The sequence below is a fragment of the Notothenia rossii genome, assembly GCF_949606895.1.
Source record: "Notothenia rossii genome assembly, chromosome: 8".
Classification (NCBI taxonomy): domain Eukaryota; kingdom Metazoa; phylum Chordata; class Actinopteri; order Perciformes; family Nototheniidae; genus Notothenia; species Notothenia rossii.
The window spans coordinates 55,961,745-55,986,747 of record NC_136906.1 but is presented as its reverse complement, the minus strand read 5'-3'; the positions used below and the strand labels follow the sequence as shown (position 1 = coordinate 55,986,747).

The 25,003-nt window shown below is 40.3% G+C and overlaps 2 protein-coding genes across 3 annotated transcripts; one reads left to right on the top strand and one right to left on the bottom strand.

Annotated features, from left to right (window-relative positions):
• Positions 1-6,767: 6,767 nt before the first annotated feature.
• stmn4 (stathmin-like 4) lies at positions 6,768-18,771 on the top strand. 2 transcript variants are annotated; one of them, XM_079643448.1, is made up of 6 exons: positions 6,768-6,898; positions 12,722-12,784; positions 13,071-13,166; positions 13,380-13,585; positions 14,618-14,809; positions 17,322-18,771. In XM_079643448.1, exons 2-6 carry the CDS (start codon positions 12,772-12,774, stop codon positions 17,379-17,381), a joined length of 567 nt encoding a protein of 188 aa, XP_079499574.1. In that variant the 5' UTR covers positions 6,768-6,898; positions 12,722-12,771; the 3' UTR covers positions 17,382-18,771. The 2 variants fall into 2 exon arrangements, with proteins under 2 accessions (XP_079499574.1, XP_079499575.1); XM_079643449.1 differs by having other exon boundaries at positions 6,814-6,899; positions 12,719-12,784.
• LOC307015077 (interleukin-17F-like) lies at positions 18,492-23,922 on the bottom strand. Its single transcript, XM_079643450.1, has 4 exons — positions 23,887-23,922; positions 22,554-22,744; positions 21,812-21,955; positions 18,492-19,884 (listed from the first exon to the last, which is right to left on the bottom strand). Exons 1-4 carry the CDS (start codon positions 23,893-23,895, stop codon positions 19,752-19,754), a joined length of 477 nt encoding a protein of 158 aa, XP_079499576.1. The 5' UTR covers positions 23,896-23,922; the 3' UTR covers positions 18,492-19,751.
• Between the last annotated feature and the right edge of the window lie 1,081 nt (positions 23,923-25,003).

Below are 25,003 nucleotides of genomic sequence, written 5' to 3'. Positions count from 1 at the left end.
CCGTTCCAGCGCCTCATTCGGGATGAACGGAGGAACGCCAGACACAGTGATCCGCGTGGACGGTGTCGCCAGCGGTGAAACTTGAATGTATTCCTCGTTTAGCATTAATCCGCTCTCGATAAGTTCCGTCACATATTTCTGGTCTTTCAAAAAGACCACGACCGCTTTGTTCATGCGGGAAGCATAGGAGATGTTTACATGACCGACCTGATCCCCCACAGCCAGCAGCACCTGCTCCACTGTGCTTGCGGCCTGAGCCACCAGCCGCACTCCGTGTCTCAGAGACACCGGCGGCGCCCCGGAGGACGCCATCCCCGCCACGAGGCACGGAAAAACACTAAATTAACAAATTAACCGTACTTGCAAAGGGTACAAAAATCCCAACGAAAGATCATACAGTTAAAGAAACGATTGAAACAGAAACAAAAGAAATAAAGTTGAAATTCCCTCTTCCCTCTTCAAACACACCTCCACCACCGAAGAAGAAGAAGAAGAAGAAGAAGAAATTCATTTTAATTGGTTAATTGATCAGCATGTAATAAACAATAACGTTGCTAGCTAGCTAACTAATAGGAGAGATTGTCACTTCCAGTGCAGGCACTGAAGTCGAGTGCAATTTGAAACAACACTATCAGGTCAAAATTCTTGCACTGCATAAGTGTTCATAGTGTACGACATTACAGCACACTAAGGTTAGTATTTCAATAGGGACACAGCACTAGTCTTGTCTGTGACGATTTGCTCTGTTCCTGGTAATGTATTGGTCTTGGTCCAGGTGGTTTCGATTAAAAACTGTAATATACCGTACTTTGTTAATACCTACAGAGATATGACCGCAATTGCCTACAAGTTAAATTAACCGATACAAATAAAGGTCAAGTATGCCTTTCTTCTGTCATCACATGCTTCATGTTTGATATTTTCTGAGCCGGCAAAGATTGATATGATACATTTCAAATATTTTTAGATGCTTGATCTATGATTAACCGTTTTTTTAATTATCAGCTGTTCGCCACAGCTTGTTTTTTTTTCACTACATGACAGATCCTTGATCCTCAAATATGCGTCTGTTCCACTGCAGTTGTTTCACGTGTGTAATAAATCACTCTGACTGCTTGGATGTTGTACCCAGATAAAAAAAAACCTGCAGCTCTTGTGCGACTACAATAAAGCTCATTGTTTAACTTCTGGCTCCTTATAAAGATGGGGGAACCGAAACAAACTTAATTATCTTGCCCCATTGGCAGGCTTTGTTCAGCAAGCTGTGCTTTTAACCAGGGGTGCTATGTACTACTTTTATGGAACCTTCAGAAAAAATCAATAAAACATACAAACTTTACACTATACTGACACCATACTGTACACTGCACACTATACAGTGTAAGTAATGACTGAAATCAGGCACTTATAAGTCATTAGTCTGAGCACAAAAAAAAACATATTTGACATCAAGCTGTTTGAATGGTGCTGGTCTAATATCACGTGTGCCAGGGCAAGATACAAGACACAGAGATGGTGTATTAATCAAGGCCAGCATAAACAAGGTTATGGTGTTTGACTGTTAAGGTCAACATTGGTGTAAATCAACAGTAGGCTGGAGCATTATAGCCCACTTCTATGCTAGTCTTGCATTAAGAGCATACAGAATAATGTTTGTAATTATTCATCAATAACAGAATAATCATTGTGTGTGTGTTTGTGAACATTAGGACACATAATGAGCAGTTCGGCACCTGCAATCAGTCTATGAATGTTTCTGTGTGAATGTGTCATTGAGTTAAAGATCTTTAAGTGGTGTCGAGACTAGAAAGGCCTATCATCGCAAGTCCATTCAACACATCATTTCACTTAAAAACATTTAAAATCATCCATGCAAATGTGCCAAATGCTTTCACACTATCATGCTCCACACTGCATATACACAGAGATGCACTCTTTCCCTGGTACTCAATTACTTCCCTCTCGCTGTCAGTTCCCATGGTAACAGACTGTTCCAGACAGGCTGTTCTCTGACAGGTGCAACATGCAGAAGTGTGCACAGAAAGGAGGTCAAGACAACTTCACATTTTTGCTCCAATTGTAAAAAAAAGAAAACTTTCTTGTGGATTTTTTATTAAATCTACAAAAACTGAACACATAGATTAGGCCCTAAATTCAGAGCTTGCCATTGTTAGTCTTTTCTCTGTGGATGACGCGTTTAAACAGTCTGAATTTTGCGGTTGTTTATAAGAGGACCTAAATCACTTATCCTCAGTTTTAGCTCAGCTAAGCAGTATCCAAGCCAAACTCCTCAATAGATCAGGGGAAAAGGCTTTCGCTTCACTTTCTGTGGGAGTGGGTGTACTTGCTTTGTTTCCCCTTGGTACCAGACCCCTGGCTGTCAAAATCAATGCTAGTAAAAGCCCTTCAACTTCAATTAGATCACTCTGAAGAGCATTTCGGCACTAATCTAATTGTCTTACAGTGAACACTGCATAAGCGCACACACGTACATACGTTTGCTTATTCACAAGACGTATTCACAATCCGTTTTGAGTGCACACACTTCGCGGAGAGTGAGTCAGTTGGAATGATCTCATCCTGGAGAGATGATGTCAGACTTTAGATCAGCACCGAGCTACTGTAGCTGTTTATGTTTTCAAAGGCCACGAGGGCATGCAGTGCTGGAGAGCGGAGAGTGCTCTTCAAATGTGTGTGTTTGTGTTCATGTGTGTATGCACTTGAGTGCCATTAGGATATCACTTTTATTGAGCATTGAACTGTATTTATTTGCATCTGTTGTTCTTTTATGTTGAGAACAAATTGCTACCTTCTGATCTTCTCTTTTACATTTGACCAATGAAAATTGCAATCCCATGGTTTTGTGCAGTTTGTTGTTCACAAAGCCAGAACTGAATTGGGAAGGAAAGATTTTAAGATTTGTTTTGAATGGAAAAGTCTACAGATTAATTTTTAAATCACAGCACAGCACTTTGGCTCGCCCAAAAATTGTTTTTAAAATGTGCTATATAAATAAAACTTCATTTTATTTGATAAATTATTGAGTTTAAAGCTATACATGTATTGAGTCAAAGATCTTTGTGTCCACTTTTAGAAAATGAATGCGTGCAAACAGCAGAAGCACGATATACAAATAATGTATGAACCTGAAAATAAGAACCATAGGACCCCTTTAACCAACATATTAATGTGGCATGGACCTTGCTAGTGAATCTGTTTTAATGTTATGACAGTGCAAGTGTTTTATGTTCATTGTAAACATTTCTCAATAAATAGTTATAAAATATAATAAAAAATCACTAAATCCAAAAGAAGAAATCTTGACTTTTACCATATTGTAAAATGTGATTATAGGGAAGACAATCTTACCACGACATCAGATAATCTGCAACTGTTTTCCTTTTATTCATGTCTTTCTCTATTTCCTTCCTCAGTCGTGTGCTTCTGCAGAGATTTTAGATGAGTCCTTCTGGGCAGAGGGGCCTCATTTTTTCATTTCTCTTCCTTATCTCACTATTCAGTTGCACCCATGTTCTGTCAAATGGGCCATTTTTCATCCTGCATCCCTAGGGCATTTTTTTACCAGGCGTCTCCTCCCAACTTCTCCCATGGGTGTTTCTATAATACTCCCCATGCTTCAATTTGGTCTTCCCTCCTTATTTTCCCTCTGCTGTGGCCCTGCCTCTTATCTTTGTTCTCCCAGGAATCCTTGAAATAATCTGTTTGATCCCATTTCCTCCTCCTTCTTACCCTCACCCTCCTCCTCCTCCTCCTCCTCCTCCTCCTCTTCCTCTTTCTTCCCTCTGTTTTCCTCTGTCTTCTCTTGGTGATCTCATTTCCAGGATGTGTGTGATGTCTATTGTCACACGTGGGTTTACCGTCAGTGATTGGAGGTGAAATGAGAGGAGAGGAGAGGAGAGGAGAGGAGAGGAGGGGAGGGGAGGGGAGAGGAGAGGAGGGGAGAGGAGAGGAGGGAAGGAGAGGAGGGAAGGAGAGGAGGGAAAGAGAGGAGAGGGGAGGAGGGGAGGAGGGGAGGGAAGGAGTGGAGGGGAGGAGAGGAGGGAATGAGAGGGGAGGAGGAGGGGAGGGAAGGAGAGGAGAAGAGAGGGGAGGAGAGGAGGAGAGGAGGAGAGGAGAGGAGAGGAGGAGAGGAGGGGAGGGAGGAGAGGAGAGGAGGAGAGGAGGGGAGGGAAGAGAGGAGAAGAGAGGAGAGGAGAGGAGGAGAGGAGGGGAGGGAAGGAGAGGAGAGGAGAGGAGGAGGGAAGAGAGGAGAAGAGAGGAGAGGAGAGGAGAGGAGGAGAGGAGAAGAGAGGAGGGGAGAGGAGAGGATAGGATAGGAGAGGAGAGGAGAGGAGTGAAGGAGAGGAGGGGAGGGAAGGAGAGTAGACAGCAGCAGCGACAACAGGACACACCCTAATGTGACCTCATGCATATCCTTCTCTCTCCCCCAGTGTTGTAGGCTCTTTAATCTCGTAGTCTGCGGGCAGCGTGGTGACATCATGTTAGTCGTGTGAGCTGAATACAAGATCAGAGGGCGGCAAACACACATCTGCACTTTACCTTTCCTCAGTGTGTGTCTCCTATCCTTAATGCCTTATAAACACATTTTTTTAAAAGGATTGTGATTAAAAGTACATTTTTCATCCGTAGTGGCTTCCTTATGTTGATGTTCGTGATTCTATTTACAAGCAGCAGTTGGAGTAATAACAGTAGTTCACATCCAAAACAGCAGAAACAGCAGTGGTGAGAAGAGGCTTCCCAAAAGGGAAGGGCAAAAATAAAAGAATTGCACCAATACTGTCTGCTGGATTGGGAAACATACCCTAGACAAGATGGCTTTTACAGCGTCCCTCTAGTGTTTTTAAAATGATCGATTCACCATCATTGCACACTGTTACTCGCCCCGGCAGACTTGATTTAACACCAGCCCTTTTTAAATTACAGACTTTTTACATGTGTTAACATAAATGTGTAGTTCCTTATTTTCGGAATTTGGTGTCAGAATAGGTGACGGTTAATGCTATAGCATCCAACAATCCTAGGGCACACCGACGTTGCCAGTTTTCCAGTTTTAGACAAGACTTTGAGCTTGTGTGTGTGTGTGTGTGTGTGTGTGTGTGTGTGTGTGTGTGTGTGTGTGTGTGTGTGTGTGTGTGTGTGTGTGTGTGTGTGTGTGTGTGTGTGTGTGTGTGTAGGATTTCTTCTGGGAACTCAGGAAGAAAAACCCTGTTTTATTTAATCCCCATGTACGAGTGGATTAGACCTAGGGTAAATGTCAACCCAGCTTGAAATCCATGATCACACTGGTTATTTAGGGACATTCCATATTTTAAACTTGGTCTGCATTATCAAAGTTCCAGCATTTAACATGCATCAATGGATTGTGTGGCCCCTTGAAGGCATTGTGAATGATATCTGATCACATGCTTGACATGCTATCACCTTTTAATTAACATGGCTAACAGTTTCCTATCTACACATCCAGCACATGTTCTTTTGAGCTTTATTTTGGTCTCCATCACCTCCTGAGAGAAATATCTGCTATCAAGCAGCGAAAAGCTTCATTATATTTACCATCTATTGTAGCTATCTGTCTGTTATTTAATAATGAGCATTGTACAGGGGGATTTTAGAGATGGAATGTTCGATTAGAGCTACAGTATGAGAGTCAATTACAGTTGTGGGCAGTAAAACCAAACAATCAGCTGAAAAACACTATGAAGCTCTGTGGAGCTCAGCAGAATGGAAGAGGAGAATGATAACTATTTCACGTTACGTTAGGTATTTGTGTGAAAAGTCACATAACGCTTGTGAAATTATTGACCATACTTTAAGATTGTATCTGTGAGCAAGACTAGAAAAAATGGGAAACCTTGGTAATTCCAGCCAGAGGTTTTGGGGGTCCTAAATAACAGGTTTGTGTGAATGTTTTTACTGGCACTTTTTATTTGGTTAGGATAGGTTGGTTATTTGCTGAAGGAGGTAATGGAAGAGAGTATTGCTTTTGTTACCTGATCTCGAGACATTGCATAATGTCTTATATTCCTTCATCAATTTGTATATGATCAAATTATCACACAGAGAAGGTGGTGCGTCATATTCCAGGAATAATGTATAGATGTTGCCCAGGATATAGACAACATAAAATATAACATGAAAATTAAGCAATTTAAAGCCGGTTTTTATAAGAACTCTGGATAATGTCTGGTGAATACGATATTTATATTGTTCAATTTTACTTATAGCACACAACAAGAGATTGTCTCTGTCACAACTGCCCTCACTACAAGATATATTATGTTTTGGTGCAGAGTGCTGCCTGGGTTAAGCCTGCAGAAGTCACACATTTGTATTTGTGCTCACAACAAAAATAGCAAATATTGAATAAAATGAACTGCATGTGCTTCACAATACAAAATGTGTTTTGCTTGTTCTATACTCTACCCTTAGGATCTAAATAATTTAGTGTTCTGCGTGCCTCCTAGCTGGGCCCCCTGCTGAGATGCACACACACCCAGTCTACCAATCTTCACCAATTTCTCACACTATTTCCCTCAACTCAAGATCATGCATAATATACATTCAGACACACACATGCACACACACACACACACTCCTGCACCACATAATAAAACAGTGATTCCTCCACCCACCCTGCGGTACAACACAAAGAGCTGACGGTCCTCCCCCCCCATCCTTCCACTCTGCTCTAATTGGCTGAGAGCCTTGGATGCTGGCAGTGGCTCGGGCCAATAAGACGTCTCCAAGGTGATGTCATGGAGGCAGCACTGAGGCTGTTGCTGATGCTGTTGCCCGGCGCCTGTATCCGTGCAGCCAGACGGGGGTAACCGTAGTCACCGGTCCATCAGCAGCAGCAGAGAGAAAGGGACAGAGGGGGGTAAGTCTGCATTACAAAAACACACATACCTGCATTACATTTCTGTTCTGTTGTGTTTTATTGCAAGACTGAAGGTACCTCGTTGTGTGTGTTTGTGACTGTGTGTATATTAAGGGAGTAAAGGGGCGAGGGTGATGATGCACTGCACCTGCTGACATAGAAGGAGGCAAAGGGAGAGGGGGAGAGAGGGGGAGAGAGGGGGAGAGAACTCGGTGTGCCCGCAAACTGTATACAACGGGTGTCATTTATTATTGATCCTCCATGCAGACACAGCTTTGTGTCTGTTTTTGGAAAGGGGAGAGAGAAATATATAAGAAGAGGGAATTTAGTTTCTATTTGTTTTCGTGCGGTGCATTGTGCAGGTATTACAAAAGATGGGAAGACAACAATTTATAAAAGCAATCTCTGTAAAACCAACCATCCAACCAAAATCAAATTGGCTCATAAAAATGCCAGATAGCTGGGTGTTAACAAATGTTGATATTATCTTGATACAAATGGTATGCTGTATTGAAAGTATGGTGTTAAGTTGAAGTCCGTTTAACTGCTCCTCCTATGAGAAATCTATTATTAGACTCTTATTAGAAATTATCACAGGTGCCATAAGATGATGTTCAGGATTCATGCAAATATGAAAGTGTATACAGGCACATGAAGGACTGTACCCATGGAAACAGTCAATCGTGAAAAAAAACCTCAGGGTTCATCTGGAACAGTAAAAGTATCAATGTGCTGAAAATTTGAAGAAAATAAATTGATATATTTTCAGAATAATTTTCAAGTAAAAAATAAAACTACTGCAAGGTTGATAATATGTTGAAGTTTAAGTCCCTTTTACAAAATGTGTTATTTTTCTGGAAACAATGCCCAAAATAGTTTTGTTTTTAAAGAGAATTCATTTATTGACCACAAACATATGATATACAGCAAGGTAATTTGTGAACTAACGAGGTACTGGTTGGCAGATGTTGGCCTTTTGACCAAGCCAGGCTAGCTGTTTCCCCTTATTTCCAGTCTATGTGCTAAGCTAACCTGAGATAAGATAAGCTAACTGACTGCTTGATATAGCTTCATATTAAGCATGAAGACACAAGATATGCATCACTATTCTCATCCAACAATATACACCTGACAGTTCACAAAAGTTGAACTCCATGCAAAAACGAATTGGCATGTCTGCTGCTTCCAGCTTTTTTTTTGCCCATTTTGCTCGCAGTGTGATGGATGTGAGTCGAACATGTATATTTGCAAATGTGTCACATCCACCGAAGAGAAATGCAAGTATTTCCTGTTCTCATAAACTGTAGATATTATTATATATTAATTAGACCAAATTGCAGAGAAAGAGAAACATTACCTTCAGAAGGTGGTGATCTTTTGGGATGAAAATTCCATGTTTATCACAAGATAAATTCAAATCATTTTGAGCCAAATGTCCCAGTGCACCAAGACCAACAAGTTACAAGTTGTTCTCCCTCTGCATTGACACACATGAAATAGAGCACTTCTCCTGCAGGAAGCAGAGCATCCATTGATTTGCTGCCTCAGTGGTTTCATTAGATAAGAAGCAGCTGTGTGTGCGTGCGTGCGTGCGTGCGTCTGTGTGTGTATGTGCGTGCGTTGTGTGTCTTGTGTGTGTGTGGCAAACATTTATGTTCAGTGTCTATACATGCACACGTGGGTGCCCTTGACTTTTAAGTCCCACAGGGAGCCATGTCAGATTGGTCAGGTGAGCATTTGCTCCACACTGAAATTAAACTTCTCTCTGTCTTTTTCTCATTAGCAATCTTATGTCACTCTCTGAAGCTTCAGGCATGTCACATGCTAAACAACTGCTTAAAATGCAGGCACACACAAACAGACAGACAGATTACGTTATCTGGGTGGGTAGGTAGGTAGGTAGCTAGCTAGTTAGCTAAGCTAATGTTCCAAGTTTTAAGAAATTGTTTGAGATCAGAGTTACATGTAAAGATTGATACCAATCCTGCAACGTCTCCTGTAAAGAGGTCTTTCTGATAGGCTTAGAAGTGGGGTGAGCTTTAATGCTGGAGCAAGGATTAGTTTAGCATTAATAGTCAAAGCCACAGTTAGCATAGCTCCTTCCAAGGTTCAAACATAGGCTACACCAATTTAAACAAAATGAACATGTTGTGTCTTGTTTGTTAATTGTTTTTATCGGAAATGGTGTGCTATAACTAGCCTACCCCTTGGTGAACTGCAGGAGCTACTTCCTGGCGTATTGTGGATAGTGGATATTATAAAAGGTGCACATTAACAAGCAGAGATATTGCACAGATTGCAAAAGATTGCAAAAACTGTTGTTCATAATTGTTACGGTTTGTGAAGAAAAGAAGCACATCATGAAGATTGTCCAACAATTCCTTTAACCCAGCCATGGTCTTGATAGCCAAGTTAACACAGGCTACTCACCTTCTAGCAACATGAATGCTGTCGACATTTTACCTTTAAGTTTCATTTTTGCCATTACATTTTCTTTAGCCCAACAACATTTTATTTAAGATGAAATATTCCTATATGTTGGACAACAAGGCTAACACAGACAAAGTGTATTTCCTGCTTGTATTGCATTCTGCCTTCCACTGTACCAGCGTGTAGCTCAGATGATGAGCTATATAAAACCCTATCTTTGAAGGGGAAAGTAGTTGAAAGCAGGTGGGATATTTCTGGTCGACAGATGTTAAATTTAATTGGGCCCACATCAGTAACCATTGGGATGTCTAACCCTGTGGTGGAAACATGTTCAAACTGCTGTATCTATTATTACTCCTCAGCCTGTTTGCTTTAACACCTGATTCTGGAGGGTGTCCACATGATGAGTGTGCTTATGATACTGAACACCAGAATTGAAAAGACAATCTTAATGAGTGTGTGCACTCAGCTGTGAAAAGGTCATCATTGTAGGCACTGCTGGATTCTCACATAATAATATGATCCAATTAGCAGACAACAGATATTCAAGTGTAATGTGTCATTAAGTTTGACTCGATATCTGTTTGAATTAATTCAATTGAGGGACTCTTGAATGAAAATTAATGAGTGTGGTTTGAAATGATTAACAGGCCACCGTCACAGAGGCACATCTGCTCTCATTACAACACTCAGGTTTACATTTTCAGCAGGTGGTGAAACAGGCTGATGTCATGGTTGATGTTGCGCTTGTTATTAATATTTTCCTCCTGCTTTTTTTAATGACTGATGTTTCTTCCACTTGTGTCCCAGCTGTGACTCACTGCAACACTAAGAGCCAGGAATAAGGTGTGTCCATCCATGCAGGATTTTGTGCCATCACAAGTAGTTATATAACCCATCATGGTCTGATCTGTGAAAGTGTAAACTTAAATCAGACAATGCACTTTTTCAGACAGTGGGACCCTACAACTAAATTAAAAAAATGTGGTTGCTAATGAGGGCCACCACAGTACACCATGACAATTTTCAGTGGTCTCTAGCGTTTTAACTTCACCTTCTACTTTTGCCTGAGCTAGCCTTAAACATCAACCAATATACTGTATACTTCGTGACAGGTACTTTTCACAACTTCCACAGCTCAAAGCGATAAACTAAACGCTGAGTCATGTTGAATACAGCTAAGCCTACCATGCAGTGGAGACATAGCCTTTAGTGTCTTTCCATTTCCCTGTTTTTATGCCTTGTTTCAAATTGTGCATAAACGAAACATGGGTTTGGAACACTCAAAAGTACACCAAAAAATTCAAATTCACACTTTTTTGAAAAGTAGGTGTGTTTATAAAACTAAACTACAACAATTGCAATGTCAACTTTTGCGACCTTAGCTAACAAATTATGAAGCACATTAAGCATGTGGTATGTCACTCAAGCTGCTGTTTAATCACATTTTCTACATGAACAAAAAAATGTTTTGGATAGAGCGGCACTCTGTATGCCATCTTGGCACCTCTTCTTCTGTAACAGTTTATTGGCAGCTGATAACACATTACAGTAGTACTAGTAAATGCACTATTTCGGATTATCACAAAATGAAAACTGAAGTAGAAGACATCTTTTAGTATTTACAGTAACATTTTGAAATATACAATATTTGCATTTGCATAGATTCTGAATTGTTCAATGCGTGAGAAGGGACGTTTTTTTAAATGTTTGTTAAAAAAAACGGAATATATTCACATGTCTTGATGGGATTTTTAAGTCTGTTCTCTCAGTTGAATTTTGGGAAGCAAAATAAATGAATGATATAAGATTGGACATAGCATTGCTGATCACTGGTGTGTTGAGGGTAGACAAGAATGCAATTTTTCACTGAATGAGATTTTAAAGTGCCTTTGTTGCCCCTTTCACAACAACGCGGTTCCTGTTCTAGCTCCGTGCTAGTGCTCTTCTGGTTCGGAACTGGTTTTTCTTTTCAGCCCCCGTTTTGGTCACACCGCCCAGAGCCAGACTGGTGCTGCCGCTGCGGCGTCATGACGTCACCGCTTACGTCGCTGATTTTCTCCCCAATGGCGCAGCTCACAACAACGGGGGACGGCGTAGGGTCGATGATCTTGTTACTTTTAATCATACAAAGCCAGATTAAATTAAATAACTACTTCTCCAACCTTAAACTTTTCTCCAGAGTGCCGTGGTTCATTATTTATTTATGTGTTTCACCGGCATTTACCTAACGCTGCAGTATTGCTCTTCCACTGGAGTTTATTCTCCCTTTAACTCACACGGGAGCGGCCGCTGTAAAGTATTCACTGTCTGACTGTCACACAAGCAGCTGATACCTGTCCCCAATTCCCCATAAGTGAATGTGTTTCAGTATGAATTGACGCTGTTTGGCATCACAACGCTGTTATGAAAGTTTCTCTGTATAAAATGGGTGATGTTAGCATAGCAACCGAAGCTAAACTGACTGTAACTTGACTACTTGTTGTTGCTATCCTATTGCGGCATAAGCCGTTTTCTACAGGCACATTTTACCGGCATATTTTTCATTATGATTCTACTTGTGATAGTCGGACATGACAACCAGTGCAGCCCATGTATTGATTCCATCTGATAGCTGCTATAATACAAAACAAAACGTCTGCCTGCTCTCCACAATTATCAATAACAGCGAACAGATGGAAGTAAGGTACAAATAAACAGAGTCACACGAAGCCTGTTAGTGTTGCCTGACTTTATAAAGTGTGTTTTTTTCTTCCAAGTGTGTGGTTGCGTTCTAGTCACTCTGCTCAGCACTACTGCTTGTTACAACTTTTATTTGCCGTACTCGCCATGAACTGTTAGCTCAGGTTAATCTCGCACCCCTCCGACGTAAGCGTGACGTATGCGATCCTTGCTTCTAGACTGACAATTTGTTGGTGTTCAGAGCCGGCTCCGCTGTGAACAGGAAAAACTGGTGCTTATCAGGGTATAGCTCCGAACGGGCCCTGGAACCGCATTGGTCTGAAAGGGAATTTTGTCGACCTTTCTTGTTTTAATCTTTTGGAGGGATGGGCTTTTTTTTGTTCACATGAAGAAATCATAGATATCTGATGAGGACCATAGAAAAAAAGCCTTGTGATTATGTGTTTGATAATATTTTGTATATGATTAGTTCGAATTTACTTCCCTGCTTTAATGTCCCCAGTATGTCATGGTATTCAAACTATCCTTGGCACATGACCCTCTGATGTTCTCTGATTGGTCGTATTAAACCTTAATGGGAGGTGCTAAAACAAGCGCTATGCAGCTTGCGGTTTGGCAAAATCTGTCCTTAGCCACTGCTTCTCACATTCATAATGTGACCTTTAATTGCTGCTTTACTCCCCTCTGCCTCTTTGTGTCCCTTTCTGGCAGACTGAGTAGGATCTTCAGCATCACTGGAGAGTTACATACACAGCGAGAAGATGACTCTGGCAGGTAAATGCAGCCTCAGCACAAAGTCACTGCTCCCTTTTCCCTTTACTGTATATGCTGCACTATGATTCCATTGTTCTACGTTTATTATCTGAACCATTTATCTTGTCAGTGTTGTGACAGTGATAATAACATAATAAGAATGACGTGTCACTGTCATTGAAAAGGAGAATTGCACCATCATTCAGTTAAGACAATATCAAGCCTAACAAAACGTGTGTATCTCTGTGTGTGTGTGTGTGTGTGTGTGTGTGTGTGTGTGTGTGTGTGTGTATGTGTGTGTCCTCAGCCTACAAAGAGAAGGTCAAAGAGCTCCCCCTGGTGTCTCTGTTCTGTGCCTGCCTCAACCCGCAGACTGCAGACAAACCTACATACAAGGCAGAAGGTAAAGAGAAGTCACTCTTGCACGAATGGAGGCACTAGTCATTTTGGTAAAAGAACAAACTATAATTCCTACGCAGAACCATGTAGAATGGAAGGATGGATAACCACAAACCACACCATTTACAACAAATCACATTGATGGTGTGTAACAGTGTTATTCTATCTTATTATTATTATTATATGATCTAAACATGGCCAAAACCCAACACCACAGATGCGGTGGACCTGGGCTGGCGCGTCATCAAAGACGTGGAGGTGATTGAGCTGAACAAGAGGACTTCTGGCCAGGCCTTCGAGGTCATCCTCAAGCCCCCATCCTTTGACGGAGTGCCAGAGCTCAACACCTCCATGCCACAGCGCCGAGACCCGTCTCTGGAGGAGATCCAGAAGAAACTGGAGGCTGCCGAGGAGAGGCGAAAGGTGAGGGGAGTTGAGAAGAGGTGGGGTTGGGTGTTTGTATCATCCAACTGGACAGATCCTAACCCTAAGCTGTAACCCTAACCCTAGCTATTTGTAGCTCTTTCAAACATTGTCAAACATCTGACAACGCTCTTTGTGGGCAGCTTGATTTATCCACTCGGGAGGAAATAGGGTGGAAATGGATGAAAGGAAAGAGGGAGGGAGTGTTGGAGTTGATGCGAAGGAAGGGAGGAAACACAAGCGGAGGGAAGATGAAAAGGGGGACATGAAAGTACAAGGGCAATCATGAAAGGACACACTCACAAAAGATCATATTCATCAGGCTAAGAGGACAGGGGGAGACGGGGGAGGAGGGGAGGGGAGAGGGAAATTAGCTGGCACAGAGAATGTGTCCTGCAAAACAAAGGGGTCACACACACCTGCAACATCACACATTTCCGTTTATAATCATCGGTTTATTAGCTGCATTAAAGGCCCTGAACATGTATATTCTCAGACTCTTATCAGCTTCTGACTGTAAGTAATGGAGTTCAATATAAAAACACCACATTCTGCCAAGATAAACAGTTTTGGTTCTTTTATTGGACATTTCAGTTTTTCTTTTTTACAACGCACTATTTGCCATGGTTTGTCACGGTGGGCAGGGCTTAGTTTGAAAAAGGTGATGTAACTTATTTACACTTACACAATCCTGAGGATGCAGATGAGCTGTGTTTTTAAGTGTTAACTGTTTAGGTTACCTACAAAATGAACATTTGTCAATCAATTACGCTCTCTGTGTTACCAAGTTGAATTGAATTGAAGTAAAAGGGGGGCAAGTTTAACAACATGCAATTTTAAAGAAACCTTGCTGTTTAAAAATGCATATACAGTCAGCAATAATGTAAATTACTTTTTTGTTTTTAAGACTAACTTTAGAGCAATCATCTGTGCCACTCAAAGAAGAAGCACTTTTAGGGTTAGGATATCTGTTAAATATCTGCATCTGCAGTTAAAGTTGATTTACCATCTGTGCTCTCTATCTCCCTCTAGTGCCAGGAGGCTGAGCTGCTGAAGCACCTGGCGGAGAAGAGAGAGCACGAGCGCGGGGTGATCCAGAAGGCCTTCGAGGAGAACAACAACTTCATCAAGAACGTCAAGGAGAAGCTTGAGCAGAAGATGGAGGCCAACAAGGAGAACAGGGAGGCCCTGCTGGCCGCCATGCTGGAGAGGCTGCAGGAGAAGGTATGATCATTTACAACCATTGTTGGATGGTATTAATAGTCCTGAACGGTTTTTGTGTTCCATATTTCTTTTTCTCATGCATAACTAAACAGATGATGAATTTATGGACTTTTGTACTCAGTATTTTTCGGTCAGGACCTAGCACAGCAGAGATCTGGAAGAAATTAATCATAGACACAGACGGATCAAGTTTTGCAATATTTTCTTTCCTGGAAACTCTTGCTGTTTGGTTAGTTTTTTTTTCAGCTAAATGTATGGTATGCAGTAACCCAGTCCTCATTCCAGGGAGTTCAACTTGTGCGATCCCCCCTCTTCGAATCCAACATTATGATGAAGTTATTTTCAGAAATAGAAAGTCAAATGTTTCATGCTAGGCCCAAACTTGATCTATTGTGCACTGTACTTGGGTATTATTAAAGGAAAGGCTCAAACATTTGAGAAATATGCTTATTATCACCCTATAAAACAGTTAGATGACAGTGGTACAATCTTCGCTTTTAACTATCTTCTAAGAAAGGGAAAACATTTATTTCCCAATATGTCGATCTGTTCCTTTAAAAATTATTTCACAGCCTATAAACGAAAAGTTAGATGAGAAGATTGATACTACCCAAAGCTAGAGCTCTGAGACAATTAGCCTAGCTTAGCATACAAGCTGGACAGAGGAAACAGGTAGTTAACTGTCTCTTAAATAAATAACAAATATTTCCTTTTTACATATCTAAATCGGACTACCTAACAATTTGCATTGTGTTAATGTAATACATAATTCATTCAGAAATAGCAACGTAAAAACAACAATTTATGATCTTTATGCTAAGCTAGGGTAAAAGACTCCTTAAGTCCATAATTGTAGCCTATATTTGTACACCAGCATCACCAAGCAAACTTAGCTTAGCATAAAGACTGAAAACAGGCCAAGATTGAGACTACTCAAGGCCAGAGCTGTGAGACAATTAGCCAGGCCCGGTTCCAGAACAAAATCACTTAGGGTGCATCTGAGATTAGATAGGGTGCAGGGGTAAAGGGCTATTTTTATAAGTGGGGAGTGGACCTAACACCCTCTAGGGGGGTCCTCGTCTCCTCTCGGGGGGTCCGGGGGTATGCTCCCCCGGGAAGATTTTTTTTTAAATATTGAAGTTGAAAGCATCAATCTGGTGCACTTTGAGAGCAAAATGAAGAGATCTATGGATACATCTCTCAACACCCATATGAAACAGAACTGTAAGCAGATTTTTCTATGGATATTTTGCAAATCACTCCCCTTTTAAACGTTATTCTTGTTTTTCTGTCATATAGGCTAGTATTTCATTTTTAGTGAGTGAGTTACTCAGATGAGTACCAGGAGACAGCGGTTGGTACTCTGGTACAGTTGTGGTGAAGGCATCTGATGTACTTGAACCGAAATGTCTACATCTGCAAAATGAGCGTCTTACCCCACTGTACAGGCGAGTTGGGTACTTTTTTAAATATACCTGGGCAGGGTCTGTTTTGCCGAGGTCCTCTGGCACTTGCGGGCTGAGGGGTGGCGGTGTTTGGGGCAACGAAGACGGCTGCGGCTGCTCCGCCTCCGTGGGCGAGGCGGGCAAAGCCGGAGAATTGGGGCGGGAGGACGTTAGTGTCCACGACAGTGTCCGCGGGTAACGTAATGTCCCCATGATCTGAACTGTTATTACCTGCAGTAGATGCATTGTTACTGCTGGCGATAAGGGCTGGTTGTTTTAACCATTTTCTGATGTCCATCATTGACTATATTCTTCTTATTCTTCTTATTATTAATGTTATTACTACAATTATTATTATTATTATTGTTATTATATATGTAATATTTTTCACTTTAGACTCTTTTTTTATTCACTTTTAATTTTTCAAATGAGGATGCATAACAACTCAACTGAGGGTGCAATGCACCCATATGCACCCCCGTAGAACCGGGCCTGCAATTAGCCAAGCTTAGCTGAACAATTTGACCTTTTTAGATCTCTTAATCATGTGTTTATTTAATTTATACAGAGACAAAAATGTAAAAATAACAATGAACCATCTTTATGCTAAGCTAAGGTAATGGTCTCCTCTCGCTCTAGCTTCATACTTGTCACCAATATTTGACCACCAGCAGCAGGAAGCTAACCTAGCATGGAAACAGACTGGAAATAGGGAAAACTGCAAGGTTGGCTCTGTCCAGAGCTTCAACTCAAAAATCCACACATTCGCACCTCTAAAACTAAAGATTTGTTCTCAAATTAATTTCTTTTCATTTTGAGACCTGATATTGGAGTTTTTTTTGTGTGCAAATGAGGCGTACCTTCCGTATCTTAGACTGGGTTTTCACACAAGCTTGATCAGTAATGATGAATATTATATTAGGCGGAAAATAGTGGTTAGTTCTCCCCAGTCTAAGTAATTCCCCTGTTCAAAGTTTTATGAACAGTCGTTCCTGCCTCATGAATGCTAATGTATTCATGCATGCTATTGACTCTGATGTTGCAATGTCTCTGTGTTTGTCTGGCAGGACAAACACGCAGAGGAAGTGAGGAAGAACAAGGAGATGAAGGAGGAAGCCTGCCGATAGATGAGTGGAGAAGACGATGAAAGGAAAAAGAGCGGGAGTTTTACGAGCTGGTAAAAAAAATAAGGGAATCAAAACAGTGCAGGAAAGAAAGAAACCCAAAATCAACTCAAACAAAGGGGATAGCTTTTTCATATTTGATGTATGCTCTAACGATTCTGAACAAGCTGTACAAAGTTTAGCCGATGCTTGATGTTGAAATCCGAAAATAAAATCTCTTTTTTCTAAATGAAAGTGGGTAGGGGGGTTGGGTCGCATCGAAAACAAATCACCTTTTAAAAGAGGGGCGACAATGGTTGTTTGGTGAAGAATAAAAGCTGCATCAAGAGAGGAGGAGGTAACAATTTGAACGATACCTTTCATTTCTGCAGGAAAGGACAACTGCCTGCATGTTTTAGCATCGTTAGGCGAGCTGTTTCGCCTGATGATGCTTTGATGATGCTGACAATTTTGCAGAAATACGGCCAACACCATTGATGTTCAATCAGACTATTACTATGGAAAAGGGAGTTGTAATCTAAATTGTTACCAAGTAAAACATGATGTGCTATATAGAAATGGACACACAGATGTAGTTCAGTCACAACCAGTGAGAAAAGACGTACCAGTCAGTACACACAACCCTAACCCTTCTGCTGTTTCTGAAATAAAAATAAAAATGGATTTCGCTTGGTCTGCCATGCTAATTCTTCACTACACAATGTTTGGGATTGCTGTCTGGGGACGTCTCAGACCTCAGTAAATCTCACAACTTGGTTTATGATTATGAAATGAGGAATCAGGCTTTCGTTTCTTTCCGCAGCGCGAAGGGGGAATAAAAGGAATTTAAAAAACTTGGAAACAGAGGGAGCCCTGCTGTATTTTCTGGCTCTTTGTGAAACTCTAACGGTAGTGTAGTTGTAGATCAGTGACTTGCATTTGACTGTTAGATTTAGAGCACTGATTGCACTCTTAATTTCATTAAGCACAACTCAAAAGCACACGTGAAGGACAGCAGGAATATGCAGTATAAACAACAATAACATCGCAAAGAGTAATGAGTCACAGCAGTTCAGAATTTGGAGAGATTTGATTTTGAAAAGATGAATTTGGGGGGGGGGGGGGGGGGGGGGGGTTCTGGCTTACAGCGCTCTCCCTATGCTTTGGCATGTGTCAATGTGCTCTGATTGTCAGTTTATGATTTCCAAAGGTAAAGTAAACCGAAACAGAAAGATGAAACTTGCTTGAGTTGTTGAGTCATACTGACTTGATTGAAATGTCTAAAATGTTTGCACTGTAGCTGGGGAGTGGTAACATGGGGTTTGTACTTGCTGTAACTGTGTGTCGCTGTATATCTTCGAGGCTGGATTGATTGTATTTATTTGGCATGGTCAGTAAAAACGGCTTGACTGAACTCACACATAGTGTCTCATCATTCGTGGATTGATATCATATGTGGATGTTTTGCATGCAAATAAACACACACTGACCACATGTTACTGGGTTTTTCTTTGCCCTGGGTCTTGCCTTTCAGGTTACGTACAGGCATTTTTTGCTAGAGGTTGTTTGGGCAGTTTTACCAAACCAATATATTATGATAAATAAGAATTCAATCTATATTTGAAATTACATTTTATAACAAAATATGAATTAAAGTCAAAGGTTAGATAATAAACTCCAGTTCTAATTTGAATAAAGACGCTAGATAATACTTTTAGTATCTATAAAGGAAAATACAAACGATTTTAAGTAGACTGTAGGCCTATACACTGGTTCCCTTTTTTCAAATGTACTTTCTTTGCTTAATTGGTCGTATCCATGAAACAAGACAACAAGGCATAAATATAAATTATTACTATATAAAGTAAAACAATTTATAGTGTGTACTTTTAATGGAAGAAAATACGTGTTTTTTTTAAAATATGATATAAAAGTAAGTTACAGAATACAAATAATATTGTTGTTTCGAAAAATATATATATAATACATTTCAGAGCGCAATTAGACATCACAGTTGGCTTTAAAACTTTATTAAAGATTTTTGATAATGTGAACAATTAAACAAAAACAGGGTTATTACAAAACAATATAAGAGAAAAGAGAACAAATATTTAAATGACCAAACCCCCAAAAACTAATATAGCATACGATATTTATTTCACAACTACCCCTTCCATAAGAAAATGACATACAGTAAATGTCAAATTAAAGCTGCATTAAGCATTTCCTCACCACTAGGGGGCACAGAAACACACTCTTTGCAATTCACAAGTCATCAGTTTATAATCACTGGCTTAAATTAAAAGGCTTGCTCACACTAGAAAGTGGAAGAGTGATAATTATGTTGTCTTTGTAAACTTCACACATCTATTTAAAGGATTCCAAAGTGTCCTGTTATGGCCGCTGCGGTATGACGCTGGGCCTCACACAAGTGCAGCCCACCGTGATCACCTCCGTCCCCAGCCTGAAGTCAAACTGCCTCCTCTTCTTCCCTCCTGCTCTGTGGTTGTGCACTTGCCTTAGGATTCTGGAATGGGATAGGGAAATAATCAAAAGTGAAAATATACAGATGATATCATTATGAGATATTAAATTGAATCATTAATTGGACTGTATCGCAGAAAGTGAAAGAAAGAAACAAGCAAAAGTCAACTTAATACATACAAATGTCTACTTCGAGCCACAATCAAAAATAATTGTTCCCAACTGATGAACAGATGAGCATCCCGTAATGTACAATTACATGAGTAATAAAGGTCAGAAAGAGATAAACTCCTGTTCCTGATTGTCTTTGTGTAAATCCCACTTCTCTGTAAAACACTACATTTTCAACCCCCATTTAAACTTTGAAATACATTCAAATGCAGTGGTGTAGTGGGCGTTGGACGTGGGGGTACGCCGTACCCCCACTTATTTGGCATAATAATGACACACACATAATACATTTCACAGTAATTATAATAAAAAATAAAAACGATTTCCTTAAAAAATGATGATTCCTCATCACGCTCGTGACCCCGCAGCGAGCTGGGGTTGTGTCAGTGATTTGGCGGGAGCTCTTTCCCTCAAGAACGCTAACGACTCGAGAAAGCTCTACAATGGCAGGCAAACATTCTATACTTGACTTATTTTCTAAAAAGAATATCATTCAAAGAGGCTAGCGGCACCGAAGCTACAAGTGAAGCTGCTACTAGTACATCATCAGAAGAGCCGCCTAAAGATGTGGATAATGCTAGCACTAACGTCAACGTTAGCTATGCTAGCATGTTGCGGAGGAAACGAGAGGCATACCCGTGGATAGACTGCAAAGCTGGGAAACTGGGCTGCAAAGTTTGTTCATCCATTTCGGATGTATCAGTCTTCAAAACGCAAGGTGTGTGTGTGTGTGTGTGTGTGTGTGTGTGTGTGTGTGTGTGTGTGTGTGTGTGTGTGTGTGTGTGTGTGTGTGTGTGTGTGTGTGTGTGTGTGTGTGTGTGTGTGTGTGTGTGTGTGTGTGTGTGTGTGTGTTTGTGTGTTCGTGTGTTCGTGTGTGTGTGAAAAAATCAACGCTGTCTGCTTAATTTCAAGTCCAGATTCAATGTTGTTTGCATAAGTAGGCTATATTTTTCGTTTCGTTTATTTAATAAGTTAATTTCAGGACAACTTTGGGAATTGTGTTTGTTTGTTATGAGTTTTAAATAGATTTTGAAAGTGGAGATAGAGAGAGAGAGAGAAAGAGAGAGAGAGAGAAGCAGCGCTGTCTGCTTAGTTGCAATACTGTAGCTTATGCAATTTAGGCCTATAAATTGTTTATGTAATTTATATGCCAGTGTGTCCATGGTTTTGAGTCTGTGTGTGTGTTGAGCGCAGCGCCGTCTGCTTTTTTCAGTACAGTAACTAAAGTAGGACTACGCATACCGGTAGTTTCTGTGGACCTGTCTGCCCGTTTTGAGAGTGCACTGCGCGCGTGGGCACGTGTGTGGCATTGTTTGGGATGACCTAATTAAAATAGCGTCCCCCCAGTAAAAAAATCCCCACTACACCACTGTTCAAATGTAAGTAAAAAAAAAAGAAAAAAATCCTTGGCACACAAGATAAGAATGGAAAGGGTAATATTAAGTTAAAATCAATAAAAAAAAAAAACCTTTAGAAAAAATAAAACAATTAAGATTGAAAGCAAATAAATCATCTCAAACAAGAACGGCTGGAAGTGAAAATTGCTCTTAAGATAAAAAGGGGTAATATGTACCTAATTTTCTACTGGTAGGCATACATACAAATTCCAGTAATAAAAAACATGTTTTATATGGGAAATCTGCCTTTAATTGAATGCCCAGCAGTTATTTTCATTTTGTGTCAGACCACGCGTCCAACGCAATGAACGTACTGCATTCCCTAAACACAAGAACAGTTGCAGCTCTGTAACTTGCATCAGAAAAACAAAGACGGAGGCCAAAACAAAGACAGGGGCTCACTTGTGGAGGACGAGGACCTGGTAGTAGATGGGTCTGGCCTCCAGAGCTGCGTCCTCACCCCCCCCCTCCAGGCTCAGACAGCCAGAGGTCAGGCACTGAGCGTGAGAGATCCTCCGAGGCCACCGGGAGGGCACACAGGAGTCTCTGCAGGGGAAGGAAATACATATTATCTTCAAGGCTTCTTTTGAATATGGTACAATAAAAACACTTATACATAAAATACAATTACATTTCCAAGGATAATTGATTTAAATTTGGAAAAACATTTAGGATATGAAAAAAATATTCTGAGAAAACATCCTTTAAAGAAATGTCCTTTTAATTTCCAAAAATATTAAAGGCTCTACATTTTAATTGTGTAAAATAGAAACTTCCCCATGAAGATGATTATTATTTTCTTATCGAGGTTTTTGAAACATTATGTTCACATGCAAATGAGGTGTTGTCTAATGTTACGTTTTGGTGAATTTAGGATAAATCAACCGACAGTAATATTCAGAGTTAGTCAAATAAAATCCTAAGGCAATGCAAGGCAAGTTTTTGTATATAGCAAAAAGTTACAGTGCAAATAAAAAATATGTTTGAATCCTAAAATTCATCAGCCTGTGGAACAACAATGTTTTTCCTCTGGTGTCTCGCCTTCAAAGTGCATAAATGACAACTGAAGGTGTAAGCACTGCTGGTTTTCGGCAACAAGAAAAATGTCATTAAGGGCCCTTATATTTGGGCGACGTCTCCTCACCTGTACGTCCACGGAGACAGAGACATGTTGGCGATGGAGGAGTCGGAGGTGCTGATGCGCTGACTCTGCACTGAGGGATCCATCACCAGCCTCAGTCTGGATCCATTCCCCAAACTCAAGCTCACCGCCTGGTCTCTCCTGGTAGCGTGCAACAACGAGGCCAGGCCCAACAGCAGCACAGCTCTCAACACCTGAACACAAGGAGGCGAGATAAACACACAGCAGCTGAAGATAAATCCAGAGGAGGGTGGAGAAAAGAGAAAACCCGAGGTTGTCTAATATAAATGTTTCATTAGCCCCGTTTCTGTCTCTGTGTTATTGTTACGCTGGATTTCCTTTTCAAATCAATTCAATTCAATTCAATCAAAAAATGTTATGAGAGTTTGGGCTCATTTGCTCTCTGCAGGCCAGAAAGAAACAACCAAAAAACACAATTAAGTGTCTATTTTATTAACCTGTAATGAAATGTGTAATAATGTCTCTAGATTTCTCCTAAATTCCCCAAAGTTGATATTAGACAAGCCTGATTTTTTAATTATTATATGCAATCGTATTTGAAACTGCAGAACGTTTCTAATAATTTAAGTGATTTGGGCCGTTGTATCTCGTTGGCCCCCGTCAGCCACCCTAGATTTGCGTATTTAAACATTTCAGAAAACCATAAGAAAACCTGTCAAGGTGTCAAAATGTTCCCCTATGGACCTTTTTGATGTTGCTGTGAACAGTTTGTTACTTCTTACTTTTGAGGCTTAAAATATATTTTTGAAGAAAAGCGGAAAAAAGGATCTACTTAACTCTTCTACTTACGCAGGAAAACAAATATTCAGAGGGGATTTGATCAAAGAAAACCACATTAAATAAAAACTAATTTTGGATGTCCTATAAAAACATTTGGGATCTAAGGCCTGACCTATAGACAGTATCCAGCCTCCACTGTGATTTATATTTCCTAGTCATATAAAACAAAGAATGGTAACTACACCTAGACACTAACACAGTGTACACAAGGTACGTATGTCAAGAAAATGGTGAGCACTCTGTTGAGCAGACTTTCTAACATATTAGTTGACTTAATGCACATATATTGTGATATACTGTATCTATTCATATTTTAACTTGTTTACTTCATTCATTTATTTATATTCTCTGAATGTGAAATATTGCATACAATTGAATTTACCTCAAATACATGTTCTCAACAAGAGGAAGACTTCGTAATTCAAAGTCAAATTAAACATGAATTTTTCATAAAATATGCTCACATTTTATGCATTTTGTAGTATATAAACCTTAAAGTAATCTCATGATCGTCGGTTCGAATTAAAGCACTCACCAGCAGCATGATTGAGTCGTCTCGATGCGGACTAACTGAGCACTCCTCTCTTTCCTTGCATCTCCATCCTCTGTTTATATGCAGGCAGGCTACACTGGCGTGTGCTGCGGTGCATTTCCACTATGACTGTCCCTGATTGTAATCTACAGATAAGATAATGCTATCTGAATTTCATATCCATTTATATCTCCATCACTTTATATGCATTTCTATAATTCCCTAACAACAAATGGAAAAACTTCTGCTGATCGTTTGTACCTTTTTGTTCTCCTAAATGCTTTCTTTACTTGACCCTATTATGTCCCAATGAAGTCACAGCATATAGGAAAAGCTGTGTGAAATGTTCAAGTGTGAGCTAGGTTACACTTTCATGTGTCTGATCTCGCAAAAGGGTGTGAAAATGTTCAACTTTGGACCTTTTTTTTGTGGCTGATAACAGATTACTTATTACTTTTAAGGCCTAACATTTGTTTAAAAAGCAAAAACAGAAAAGTATCTTTGAATCTTAAGAGAAAAAAAATGAAGAGGGCATTTTATCAACAAAAACAAGATTAAGTAAAAACGTATTTGTCTTGTTAAAAACATCTCAGCTAAGAGGCCTGCGAGGTTGACAGTATACCTTTAAGAAACTCTTTTTAACACCCTCAACTGTGATTTATTTTTCCCAGTCGTATAAAACAAATGACTAGTAACACTCCCACACATTAACGAATCGTAAACAATGTAGGTCAAGTAAATGCTGGTGAGAATTCTGGTAAGCAGAATTAGTAACGTGTGATAACATCTCCTCTCTGCATGCTTTGTATGAGTAAAGAGCCAGCTAACTGGAGCGCGGCTGCTCTGGATTTACACTGAAGGAAGGACAGGTTTCACAAGCACACCTCAAACTCTGCAAAATCCACCTGTGCCTTTCTCTATTTTGGCAGTGGGCATGTGATGAGCATCTATTATTGAAGCTTGCAATAATCTTTTATACAGTGAGAATGAGTTTCCTGGTCAAATGTATTGTGGCCAAAAGGTGCACAACGTTACAACGGCTCAAAAAATGTCCATTGTCAGAAACGGGCTGAAGTTTAAAAAACAATGCAAATAAAAATGTGCCAAAACACATCTAAAG